Source organism: Esox lucius, chromosome 3 (assembly GCF_011004845.1).
Source record: "Esox lucius isolate fEsoLuc1 chromosome 3, fEsoLuc1.pri, whole genome shotgun sequence".
NCBI lineage: Eukaryota > Metazoa > Chordata > Actinopteri > Esociformes > Esocidae > Esox > Esox lucius.
In genome coordinates this window covers 2,053,996-2,067,748 of record NC_047571.1, presented here as the reverse complement: position 1 = coordinate 2,067,748, position 13,753 = coordinate 2,053,996, and the positions used below count along the sequence as shown (strand labels likewise).

The following is a 13,753-nucleotide window of genomic DNA, read 5'->3' as shown; positions in this document are numbered from 1 at the left end:
TTTCACCGCACTCATCCAGTCTGCGTTTGGGTTCCTTTCAGATCTGACAGCAACAGTGTGTGAAAACCTTGTGAAGACTTACAGAAAACATTTGACCTCTGTCAATGCCAACAAAGGGTATACAACAAAGTATTGAGATGAACTTTTGTTATTGACCAAATACTTATTTTCCACCCTCATTTACCAATAAATTCATAAGAAATCCTACAATGTGATTTTCTGGATTTTTTTTCTTCTAATTTTGTGTACATATGATGAAAATTACAGGTGGGAGAACTTGCACAATTGGAGGCTGACTAAATACTTTTTTGCCCCACTGTAAGTACAGAAGACAGGACAGGATGAAATGCATGATGATTTTTTCATATGAAATTGTTTATTGGTCATAACAATGTTTGAAGCAAAATGTAGAAATATAAAAGCGAAGGCATCAACCAATTTACAGATTTGAGAATATATAAGCATAAAGGGGTTTCATAATACCTAAGTATTAAGATAATACATAATATATTAAGTGCATTGGCTGAACATTAAGTATTTATTTTATGTTTTCATCCCTTTTTGTGGTCTCACAACTAAATGTAATTGTACAATTCACATCCAGTTATTATCTGATTTTCTTCTCCAGGGCAGATGTTGGCCTGTTAGTGGTATTCTCAGGTATCACCAGTCTGATCTTCCTAGGTGAGCCTTCTGCTGAGGCCAGGATCTCATGCAGAATGGGGTTCATACTGTTCTTGTTGGACAAATTATCTCCATTTAGGGATCCAGGACCCTGGAAAAGATGAGAGATATTCTGCCCATTAAATGATCCAGGACCCTGGGCAAGCTGAGTGAATGCTCCAACCAACTGGGGTGCGGGAAACTGGTCTAGGTCAGAGCTAATCATGGCCCCTTGGTTAATGTTGCCTGAAACTGTCTGTGACAATGGCTGTGTGTGTTGATTTACAGACAAGCTTTTTGCATTGCCTGTATATGTTGGGAATCTGTGTGGGATGTTAGTTAGTAAAGGTAGCTGGACTAAACTACCATGTTTGCTTAGGCATTGAATCTGTGAGTTGCCACCATAAGCGGTATAAGGAGCAGAAGTATTTTGTGATACTGTAGATTTTACTTCTTGACCAGGAAAGTTACTGAAATTGGAAGTACTTTCCATTTCTGCGAGGGGTAGTGCAGTTGACTGTTGTGGATAACTCAGTGTCCTCTGTAGAGTTACACCATCACCTAGGTTACAGGGGTGTTCTTCCTCAGTGATCGGTGTTTGGCCCTGTTGATTTGTGTACTGTTCCACCTGCTGAACTGAACTCCCTACAGATTCTTTGGATTTTGACTGGTATGCACTCAAATTACTTGATGGAGATGCTCCACTAGATTCTTTGGTTTCTCCTCCAGTTATTTTTTGTGAGAGGTCAGTCTTCTCATCTTCAGCAGGTCTACTCTTCTTGGGATGGTCACCACCCAATCTTTCCTGGTGTTTTGATTTTGAAGTAGTTTTTTTCTGTTTGTATGATTCCTTGTTTTTTGGTTGCACAGAATTTTCTTCTTCTAAATTACCTTCAACAACGCCGTTGGTGTCTATGGGCTTGCTGGTCAATTTGTTTTTGGATGACTGAAGGGATTTCTCAAAGCTATGAGATGTCTGCTTGGCTTTGTGTTTATGAGTAGAGCATACATTCTTGGATGTTTCCATTCCTTCTGTAGATTCATGCTGACTGTTACTTTTGCTTTTAACATGTTTACTTGTGTTCTTTGGTTGTTTTGGGGTCTTGAAAATGGTTTGTTCTCTATCGTCGCACTGTTCTACTTCATCTGGACTGTTTTTTTGGAGGTGAATCTTGCTTTTCTTAAAAGGGTGAAGGTTCAGTTTGACTTTCAGTAAACTATTAAACTGTAAATGTTTTTTATGCCTTTTGGAGTGGTCTTTACTCCTCACAGATCTTCCAGTGATGTCTAAGTTCAGCATGTGCTTGGCACAATATTCCATCTTTCTGGAACCTTTTATTCTGTCACATGTGCCTTTCCTTTCATGTTTAATATTTTGTACATCAATGACATTTACTTCAGACCTTTCCATGTCAAAGATCACACTCCTCTGCTCTCTGGCACTATGTATGCCATACATGTCCATGTTATTCTGGTTTTCATTTGAGTTTCTTTCAGTCTTTAGCCCTGTCAGTGGGTTCTGTTTGGGGAATCCTTCATACACAGCAGTCCTTTTTGCATGAACTCTATATGATTCATCCCTTAATTCATACCCTGGCTGTCCATACTCATAGGTTCTCTGACAGTTAACACAACTGACAGTTTGGGTTTGATAATTAGGCAATGCTCCTGCATGCTCTGTTTGGACGTCCTTATTTGAGGGTTGATTGTCTACCATATCATCTTTTAGATTGGTATGTGAAGGCTTGTTTCTCTGTTCAGGTAAATAGTTATTTCTGCCTCCTAATGGCTGTTTGTTGCCATTATTACTGACATGAGTTTTAATATCGTAACCGCGCTGGTGATAGAATAACTCCTCCTGGCGACTGAGTGTGCGGCTACTCTGAACCTCCGGTGACCTGATCCATGACCTTTGATCTCGTAGATCTGTGAATGAAAACAGGGAAATAATCTTAGATAAGCATTAAATCATCTGTTGTATGTTTACAATAAAGCATTTTGTTTCAGCCTAAACAATCCTCATCTTTCTTTCCTTTAGTATCCCATTCTAACAGTCTATGCAGCCAGTGACATATTAATGCTCCCCTTTTGTCTTTGACACTAGCGCTGACTGTGGCATGAGAATGCTTCTCTCACCTCTATCTTCTGTCACGGCCAGACTCTTTTTGGGCTGGGCTCCTTCCAGCATGAACATTTCCAGGGTTGCCCCTATGTGTCCACCACCTCCCCTGACTGCGGCCTTACAGTGGGGACATGTGAAATGTCTGTCGTCTTTACCAATCCTTGTGCCATATATTGCCCTCTCCCAGTTCCAGCGTTGACGTTGGTTGCCCTTCTGGTTGCTATTGGTAAGCATTAGCTTGGTTTCCAAATCCATTTTAGTCATATTTAGGGCCTGGTTCTCCTTGTTCAAATTCACTTGGGCGACAGTTTGGTTTTTATCTGACCTCTCTTTGTATTCTTCTTCAGCTCCAGTCCTGTCTCTCCAGGCCTTGTTCATTCCCAGTTTGATGTAAACGATATACACCACAACTATGGTTAGTCCAACGCCACCTGTTGGTCATTCACATAGCTACAAGTTACAGCAAAAGAGGAAACCCCTTACGATGTTGATACCAGGACCCATTTGCAACCCATTTTTGGGGCATTATGAGATACATTTTTAAGTGGTGCCATCAGTGTGACCCTAAATATTTTTTTGATTTGGTGAAACAGTAATAAAAATGTACAATGTTTAAATCATTTTTTGGCATTATAGCAGACAAAAATAAAATCGTCAAGTTGCATCATCCCCTACAGACAGACATGTATGCTCAAACAAATGTGAGACACATAGATCTTAAGGAAACTTTACAATAGTCTAGGGAGGGATTCTCAACCTTTTTCCACCAGGGACCCATTTTAAATGTGATCAATTTAGCAAATTTCTAAATTCCCCTAAAACTATTAAAGCTTTTGTAAGGTTGTCAACCAAAATTAAAACTAAGTATATGGAATGCGCCATAAGGGGAGATTTGGTTTGAATGTAAACTGGTGAACAGCTTGCGTTGTACATGAGGTTTTAATAACAACCCCTATTATATTAATAATATTAAAATAAAACATGCAACATAGGACACCCCTTTGAAATAGGTAAAAGAGAGTGCCCCCATGATTGTTCTACAGTGATGTGGAGATTGTGTGATAGTTATTTTTAGAAATGCCCCGAAGTTGGCAAACTGAGATCATGGTCCTGGTGTCAAGCAGAATCTAATGGCAACTCTTCCTTTTTATAAATGTGTTTATGAAATACATTTTTGTATGTACATAGTAGTTATAAATGTATGTTTTTAAAGTACATAAAGAAGGGTTAAATGACCATGTAAACAGAGTTCATAACTCATCAGTGTCCTTAATTGATAATTTACACTCTTCCTTTTTATTTAATTGATCACTTTTAGTTAGTTTTGAACTCCCTTTACCTGGTTATTTAGATCTTAATTAGATACTTCCCAAAAGTGGTGAACACAGCCAAACCCAGTTAAGTACTTTTACTTTGTACTTTTTACACCTCTGTAATACATTTACCACTGCTTGAGCAGATGAATGTTACATGTGACTTTAAAGTGGCATTAGAAGACAGACATTGTGGTACTTGCCAGCAAAGCAAAAGACTGCAGCCAAAGCCAGGTCTCTGGTGTAGCGCTGAGTAGAGATGGAGGCATTGGCCTTAATCATCACTGTGATGTTGTGATTGGGCGAGACACAGTTGGCCTCTGTCAGCTCCAGTAATGTCGTCACTGCCGGGTTGTCTGCACTCACACACACGATCTTACGCCCATTGAACAGGACCTGAACAATAATAAGATTAATACTGTTACCACAATGTCAATAACAAACATAGAGATTCACTCACAACATAAAAAAGTGGCCTTGGTGCACATGAACTGCTGCCGCATGGGTTTGAATCCAGCCCACTACTCTCTCAGCCAAAAATCTTCAAAGCACAAAAATGCCTTTTTTTTTTATAAACATTTTAAATAATAAAAAAGAAAAATAGAAAAAGCTAAACCAAGCAACAGAAGACTATCACCTTTTGCGGGGCCTCCGTATATTTGTTGAGGAAAGACGCCAGGTCTCTCAGCTCACACGTGCAACTCCACTTGTTGAGCTCCAGGTTGAGATTAGACAGAAATGACAAATACACAAATGCCTCTGGTGGGGCGCTCTGGAGCTGATTCCTGGAGAGATCCAGACTACGTAGCTGAGGCAGGCCTCTGAAGCTATCCTTGCCCAGGTATGCGATTAAATTATCAGACAGATCCAGGGTTTCAAGCCCCTGGAGATCAGCTGAGGCAAATGTGCCAGCGTCCAGCCCGGTAAGGCGGTTCCCTTCCAGCTGCAGCGTCCGCAAGGCACCTGTGGCCTGGAACCAGGAGCCGTTGATCTCCCCTAGGGCATTATTCCCCAGATGGAGAATCACTAGCCTCTGCAGCCAGGAAAAGGTTGAGCCACCCAGGGCCTGGCTAGAGAGGAGGTTGTGATCCAGGAGGAGGGTATGGAGGACGGTAAGGTTCCAGAAGGCATCGTAGGTGATGGTGGCGATTGTGTTGTGGCTGAAGGACAGCACAGTAATGTTGGACATGATGGACAGGAAATGGTGGTCAATGGACACAATGGTGCCATCAGTCAGCATGAGTGCCTTGGTAGTTACTGGTGCCGCTAATGGTGGTAGAAAACAGAAAGCTTTGTCTTAAATATGGCCAACTATAGAAATAATGGTGCCAGACATCCCAACAATGTGGTAAGCTTAAACCCTCTCAACATCAATGGGACTCATCTCCAGTTCCAAAATCTCAGCGTGTATTTTTAAGTTGGGATTTTATGCAAGGAAATTGGGGATTGTGATAGCAATTCTATCGATAAGAACTCTTTAGGAAGTAGGTGCAGAGACAACATTCTCTTGGCACAATTAGCAGTTTATTTTTTGCAAGGAGAGAGGAATCAAAGCTTAAACATCTCTAAAGTAACACAGGACAATCATCTGTACTTATACAGAAAATAGAGGTGTGGTAAGATACTGCACAGCTGTCCTATGTCAACAATACATGTTGCCTTTGTTCCATCCACAATTAGGTTTTACTCAAAAGGGCAGGCTGTCCCCCCACCTTATGCCAGGGAACTAAGGACACTGTAGGCAGCCTCTTTAACTCAGAAGGGCCACATACCATCTGGACAAAGCACAGACACACTGATGGTTTAAACAGATAAACAGATTGACGGAGGACCCAATGATCTACTCATACCATTCACCCCCCTTTCCCACATACCTTTTCCTATCTAAACACGGGGACTCAGTACTTTTCCATTTACTCAACACTTTAACCAGTAATTCCTTTATACATTTATAGAACAACTAAATACCTCAGTTAAAGACATTTCTATAACAGGATGCAGGGTGAAAAATGTGTTGTTCTGTCCCTGAGCAAAGCAGTTAACCATCTAGGTTGTTGCTGAAAATTAGTTTTCAGTCATGTTTACCAAGTAATGTTTTTTTTTTAAACTAGGCATATTTTTGCTGTTCTGGATTTGAACACGTGCTGCAGAAATATAAGTGACCTAGAGGCAGTGGCATAGACAGCTAGACCAACTTAAGCCATGAAAATTTTACTCCTACTACTCGTTTTTCTTCAAAATCATTCCACCACTTAGGGTTCATCTAAACTCAGTAGTAAAACTTCTTGAGAGTCTTTAGTATCTATAAACACACATGTATGGTATCCAGAAAATATCTACATAATTGACAAAATGAAGAATCAATATATTATTTTTATTCCATTGATATCAGTTTCCTACCTATAATATTGGAGAGCTTGTGACAGATGACCGCCTCATCAGAACACACCACACAAGAGGCGGGACATGAGGAGAGGCTCTGGGTGTGTGTGATTGACAGCATCAGCATCAGAATACCTGTGTTTCACCAAGAACAAGAGCTCTGGGCAGAAATGACATAACTGATCTTGCCAAGTTTATCTGTTCACATATTCAATACCTTATGATTTAGAACGTTGCGTAGCCAACCCATAAACCTCTACAGTATTATTGCAACTACGTTCTGATGTAAGAATAGACTTACTTCTCATGGTTGGTTATTGGTCGACTTCATGGTGTTGTGTTGGCTCATCCCCACTCATGTGGTCTTAGGGCCTTATCTTAAAGCTGGATGCATTATGTTGTCTCACTGTGGGTCTTGTTGAATATATTAACGATAGATACCACATGTAATAGTTCTGAAACCCATTCAACCCATTCAAGATTTTGTTTTATAAGAAATGTCATATTAATTAATGTTCAAATAATAATAAACAGTATGTACAGTAGTACTACAGTGGTAGTCAGCATTAACAGCATGAAAAAGGTGTCACAGTTATATAGGTCTGTCATTTATATATACAACTAATAAATAGTTTCTCATATGGTTTGTATTGCTGGGAGACCAAAAAAAAACGTTGTCAAACATGACGGTAACAATCCTGAAGTCATTAAACATGCATGATGACCCCCATGGAGTCTATTCAGAACAGCCATTTTAACTATGTGTGTATCTGTTTACTTGAGCCATAGACTGGATTAGCAACAGCTGCTATGTACACAGTGACCAGATCGGAGGAATCTTAGACGGGCCTGACACCTGAAGTCTCAGGTTTCTGTGGATGCTGTTCTTGTAAACCATCTCCTCACCTGGCCACCTGGACAGATATACAAGACTACAGGTCCTTTCGGTTAGTGCTAAGAATTAAAGCAGAATTAGGACCATACCAACATCTACATATGGGTTGCATAAAATGGGTTTGGAATTTAGAATTGATTAAAAATAAAATCTGGTCCACAACATGGTTTTCATAGGTGAATTTTTAAACAATGTAAAAAAAAAAAATGCTTTGAGAAATAATCCAATATGGAAACTCTAATGAGATTTTTAAAATTAATTTCCAAATCATGATAGAAACTCCTGAAGGATTTTGACTAGGACCTGGTCAACTAAAAGTGATGTTCCCCTAACAAAAGCTTTGAATACACAGAACTAGTTTGTGTCCCAGTAATACTTGTCTGCAACTTGTCGTATTTATTTATGTCAATGAAACACAACTTGGCTGCAAAATAGATAAATATTGCATCCGACAACAAAGCCTAACATTGTTTGTGACAGCTGCATTAAATGAAACATTAGATTTCTTACCTGTAGGCTAAATTGAGCGAATCCAACCCTTGAAAAATCGGCCTCCCACATCATATCATACATTTTCACTGATCCAAAATAACCATATGCTGTATATATCCATATACCTCCTTATGCTTCATCATTTCAAAAAAATGTAACAACCCGTTATGGTAGTCACTACTACTGGTTCACAGGGCAACAGTCTGTGCTCATATTGAAGAAGGTGGGTAAAGTTACCTGTGCTCTGGGCATGCTCAGGCTGCATAGCCTGCAATGTGGCACAATTTTCCCACAAGAAATGACATGATTTGGTGTCTTAAATCATACAATGTGATTTTCTCGATTTTTGTTTTAGATTCCGTCACTCTCAGTTGAAGAGTACCTATGATAAAAATTAGTGTTCTATATGCTTTGTAAGTGGGAAAACCTGCAAAATTGGCAGTGTATCAAATACTTGTTCTCCCCACTGTATATGACTAATGAGCTTCATAACAACACTCTAGACTAAGCACAGTCGTTTAATACCCCCGACCTGTGAAAATACTGAAACCAAGACAGTAACCGTCAATAAGTCCCTGAGACTCCAAATATAGTGTTCGACAAAACCTACTCATTCATGGTTATTAGATTCTAGAATAATAGTGAAGACATCAAAACAAATAACACATTTAAGTTCATGTAGTAAGCAAAAAGTTTTAAACCAATCAACATCTTTATTTCAGATTCTTCAAAGTAGCCACCCTTTGCTTTGATGAAAGCTTTGCACACTAGTGGCATTCTCTCTACAGGCTTCATGAGGTAAACACCTGGAACCCTTTTCCTGCAGTGTAACAAATACTTGTTCTCCCCACTGTATATTGCATTTTATTGCGAATTCGTCTCCGTGGTTGTGTCTCAAAAACATCTGCATCTGCTCCATTAAACCATTTTCTGTTCCCAGGTCAGATTGAATTTGATCGAATTCCCATTCTAGATCCGACCTCGTCCATAAAGTAACCAGCGATTACTTTTGGATTGCTACTGGTAGAATAAGAGTGGAGCCAAATAACCATTAGAGAAAAGCCTTCAATTGCACCATTGATACAAACGCCGTAAGGCTTTAGTTAATCATATGAATCAACATGCCACAAAAATTCTGACCTGGGTTACGGTAAAGACGTCTCTGAAGGCGATTTCTACATCTCCCCTGCACTCCAAGGGGGTCTAGAATTTGGAGAAAACACATTACTACCTTTTGAGTAACCACATGCCCTGCTTGGATGCATTTAAGATGCATTAGTTTGTGTCCATGAAGCTTCCCATGTACAGATGCTGGTCATATAATTAGAATATCATCAAAACGTTGATTTATTTCACTAATTCCATTCAAAAAGTGAAACTTGTATAATGTGTACATTCATTCCTCAGACTGATATACAAACCTGATTCCAAAAAAGTTGGGACACTGTAAAAATTGTGAGTAAAAAAGGAATGGAATAATTTACAAATATCATAAACTTATATTTAATTCACAGTAGAATATAGATAACATATTGAATGTTGAAAGTGAGACATTTTGTAATGTCATGCCAAATATTGGCTCATTTTGGATTTCATGAGAGCTACACATTCCACAAAAGTTGGGACAGGTAGCAATAAGAGGACGGAAAAGTTAAATGTACAGTAAGGAACAGCTGGAGGACCAATTTGCAACTTATTATGTCAATTGGCAACATGATTGGGTATAAAAAGAGCCTCAGAGTGGCAGTGTCTCTCAGAAGTCAAGATGGGCAGAGGATCACCAATTCCCCCAATGCTGCGGCGAAAAATAGTGGAGCAATATCAGAAAGGAGTTTCTCAGAAAAAAATTGCAAAGTGTTTGAAGTTATCATCATCTACAGTGCATAATATCATCCAAAGATTCAGAGAATCTGGAACAATCTCTGTGCGTAAGGGTCAAGGCCGGAAAACCATACTGGATGCCCGTGATCTTCGGGCCCTCAGACGGCACTGCATCACATACAGGAATGATACTGTAATGGAAATCACAACATGGGCTCAGGAATACTTCCAGAAAACATTGTTGGTGAACACAATCCACCGTGCCATTCGCCGTTGCCGGCTAAAACTCTATAGATCAAAAAAGAAGCTGTATCCAAACAGGATCCAGAAGTGCAGGCGTTTTCTCTGGGCCAAGGATCATTTAAAATGGACTGTGGCAAAGTGGAAAAGTGTTCTGTGGTCAGACTAATCAAAATTTAAAGTTCATTTTGGAAAACTGGGACGCCATGTCATCCGGACTAAAGAGGACAAGGACAACCCAAGTTGTTATCAGCACTCAGTTCAGAAGCCTGCATATCTGATGGTATGGGGTTGCATGAGTGCATGTGGCATGGGCAGCCTACACATCTGGAAAGGCACCATCAATGCTGACAGTTATATCCAAGTTCTAGAACAACATATGCTCCCATCCAGACGTCGTCTCTTTCAGGGAAGACCTTGCATTTTCCAACATGACAATGCCAGACCACATACTTCATCAATTACAATGTCATGGCTGCATAGAAGAAGGATCCCAGTACTGACTGGGCCAGCCTGCAGTCCAGATCTTTCACCCATAGAAAACATTTGGCGCTTCATCAAGAGGAAGGTGCGACAAAGAAGACCTAAGACAGTTGAGCAACTAGAAGCCTGTATTAGACAAGAATGGGAAAACATTCCTATTCATAAACTTGAGCAACTTGTTTCCTCTGTCCCCAGACGTTTGCAGTCTGTTATAAAAAGAAGAGGGGATGCCACACAGTGTTAAACATGGCCTTGTCCCATCTTTTTTGAGATGTGTTGATGCCATGACATTTAAAATCAACTTATTTTTCCCTTAAAGTGATACATTTTCTCAGTTTAAACATTTGATATGTCATCTATGTTGTATTTTGAATAAAATATTGATATTTGAAACTTCCACATAATTGCATTCTGTTTTTATTCACAATTGTACATTGTCCCAACTTTTTTGGAATCTGGTTTGTATTTCAAGTGTTTATTTCTTTTTAATTTCGATGATTATAACTGACAGCTAATGAAAACCCCAAATTCAGTATCTCAGAAAAATAGAATATTGTGAATAGGTTCAATATTGAAGACACCTGGTGCCACACTCTAATCAGCTAATGAACTCAAAACACCTGCAAAGGCCTTTAAATGGTCTCTCAGTCTAGTTCTGTAGGCTACACAATCATGGGGAAGACTGCTGACTTGACAGCTGTCCAAAAGACAACCATTGACAACTTGCACAAGGAGGGCAAGACACAAAAGGTCATTGTTAAAGAGGCTGGCTGTTCACAGAGCTCTGTGTCCAAGAAAATTAATAGAGAGGCGAAGGGAAGGAAAAGATGTGGTAGAAAAAAAGTGTACAAGCAATAGGGATACCCAGAGCTGTTGAAAAAGGGAATTGCGACACTCCCATAGACCGCCATAGGAACTTTGGAATGCGGAAGTAACACGTGTCGTGGAGCAGCCAATAGTTCCAAACACTGATAGTTCCAGCACTGAAGACCATTAATATTAGGAGCTTCCGAAGTATGCTCGCTGGAAAATTTGTTGAAATTATTGTAATTTTGACTATTAAACACATTTTCCGACCTCTCATGAATCTAGTCAGTAGTTTTGTTTTATGTAGCCAGTTTTAGTAAATGTTTATTTATGTGAATTGTTTTTTTTTACATATAACAATAGGATATTGGTAATTATGACCATAGAAGCATGAGAAAAATATATACAGTACATACTGTAAATGTATTATACCTTGGGGAGCAGTCCCCCTTCCCTACAAAATTAAACACACAAAATCATTTATTCAATTCAAAGGGCTTTAATGGCATGAAAGTTTCAAGAATAATGTTTTCAAAAGGATCAAATAATGATTTGTCAATATAAACACAATATACAGTAATATGAACATTAACAAAACACTAATACAACTGGGTGAGGAACAGCCAAGCTCGGCTAACAACAATGGATAATTGTCAAAAGTTATACTGAGCACTACAACAAAGGCAGAAAGCTGTTTTCAGATGTGCTGTCCAAGCTCTTTTAAAGAAGCACAAATAAACTGACAATGTTGAGGACCGTAGTGATCATCAAAAGAATAAATTGCTGCAGCAGATGAAAAACACATTATGCCACAAACAGCATCATCCCTTGTTTTCAGAAGATGTTTAGCAGCGCCATCAGTTAAGAGCTGCAGAAAACAGTTGAACCCTGGTACACCCATCTATTGTCTGGAGAAGTCTGGTCAGAAGTGGCTGTCATTGAAGATTTGGGGCAAAAAGATATACCTCCGGCATAGAAAATAGGCCAAGAGACCTGGATATGCAGGAAAATGACAGCAGGTGCTCTGGACTTTATGTATGTAAATGTGTGTGTGTGTGTATATATATATACATACATACTTACATACACATATACAATTTATATATATATATATACAATGTATATATTATGGGTTGTGTACATATTTATACTTAAGAGTAGGCCTATACTAGTCTGTACAATGTGTACATCATATCGTATGGATGTATTATTCTTTTTTTTTTGTGTGTGTGTTTTCTGATACATGGTTTAGTCTATGATTAAGGAAGGATGAATGGGTACATTGGCCATACTGAAATCAATCCCATTAACAGTTTTGGGTCGTATTTAGGAACATAGTTAATTCACTCAGTAATTATATCACCGGTTTCATTTCATGAAGTTAATATTTACCGAACATTGCTGCAATTATAGTCGTTACTGTAAATGTATTCTACGTTATGGGAGTCCATTTCCCTCCAAAATTTAACACAAAAACGTATTAATTCTGTTTCCGTCACTCTCCCCCCCAAAAAAGTATATTGTATGCATTTAATGTTAGCGTAAACATAATAATCAATGTACATTATGCGTCAATATTTACCTATAATTGCTGCAAATATAGCTGCTGCTGTCTGTCCCGCTTAAACTCATTCAAACTGGTTGACAGCGCAGCTCTGTTTGGAACTATTAAGAGCTACATAAATCATAGTGTGTCGCAACTCTCTTTTTCAACGGCTCTGGGGATACCCACACCCTGGAGAGGATTGTGAAACAAAACCCATTCAAAAATGTGGGGGAGATTCACAAAGAGTGGACTGCAGGGGGAGTCAGTGCTTCAAGAACCACCACGCACAGACGTATGCAAGACATGGGTTTCAGCTGTCACATTCCTTGTGTCAAGCCACTCTTGAACAAGACACAGCGTCAGAAACGTCTCGCCTGGGCTAAAGACAAAAAGGACTGGACTGCTGCTGAGTTATGTTCTCTGATGAAAGTACATTTTGCATTTCCTTTGGAAGTCAAGGTCCCAGAGTCTGGAGGAAGAGAGGAAAGGCACAGAATCCACGTTGCTTGAAGTCTCCACAGTGTAAAGTTTCCATAGTCAGTGATGGTTTGGGGTGCTATGTCATCTGCTGGTGTTGGTCCACTGTGTTTTCTGAGGTCCAAGGTCAACGCAGCTGTCTACCAGGAAGTTTTAGAGCACTTCATGCTTACTGCTGCTGACCAACTTTATGGAGATGCAGATTTCATTTTCCAACAGGACTTGGCACCTGCACACAGTGCTAAAGCTACCAGTACCTGGTTAAAGGACCATGGTATCCCTGTTCTTAATTGGCCAGCAAACTCGCCTGACCTTAACACTATAGAAAATCTATGGGGTATTGTGAAGAGGAAGATGCGATACGCCAGACCCAACAATGCAGAAGAGCTGAAGGCCACTATCAGAGCAACCTGGGCTCTCATCACACCTGAGCAGTGCCACAGACTGATTGACTCCATGTCACGTCCCATTGCTGCAGTAATTCAGGCAAAAGGAGCCCCAACTAAGTATTG

At 39.6% G+C, this 13,753-nt stretch overlaps 2 protein-coding genes across 2 annotated transcripts; both read right to left on the bottom strand.

Moving 5' to 3' along the window:
• Positions 1–568: 568 nt before the first annotated feature.
• LOC117594263 lies at positions 569–3,209 on the bottom strand. Its single transcript, XM_034291543.1, has 2 exons — positions 2,800–3,209; positions 569–2,589 (listed from the first exon to the last, which is right to left on the bottom strand). Exons 1-2 carry the CDS (start codon positions 3,161–3,163, stop codon positions 608–610), a joined length of 2,346 nt encoding a protein of 781 aa, XP_034147434.1. The 5' UTR covers positions 3,164–3,209; the 3' UTR covers positions 569–607.
• Positions 3,210–4,263: 1,054 nt separating this feature from the next.
• Positions 4,264–6,867, bottom strand: lrrc53 (leucine rich repeat containing 53). The gene is made up of 4 exons (XM_034291207.1): positions 6,782–6,867; positions 6,499–6,615; positions 4,736–5,364; positions 4,264–4,494 (listed from the first exon to the last, which is right to left on the bottom strand). The coding sequence occupies exons 1-4, from the start codon at positions 6,786–6,788 to the stop codon at positions 4,264–4,266; spliced, it is 984 nt and encodes a 327-aa protein (XP_034147098.1). The 5' UTR covers positions 6,789–6,867.
• Between the last annotated feature and the right edge of the window lie 6,886 nt (positions 6,868–13,753).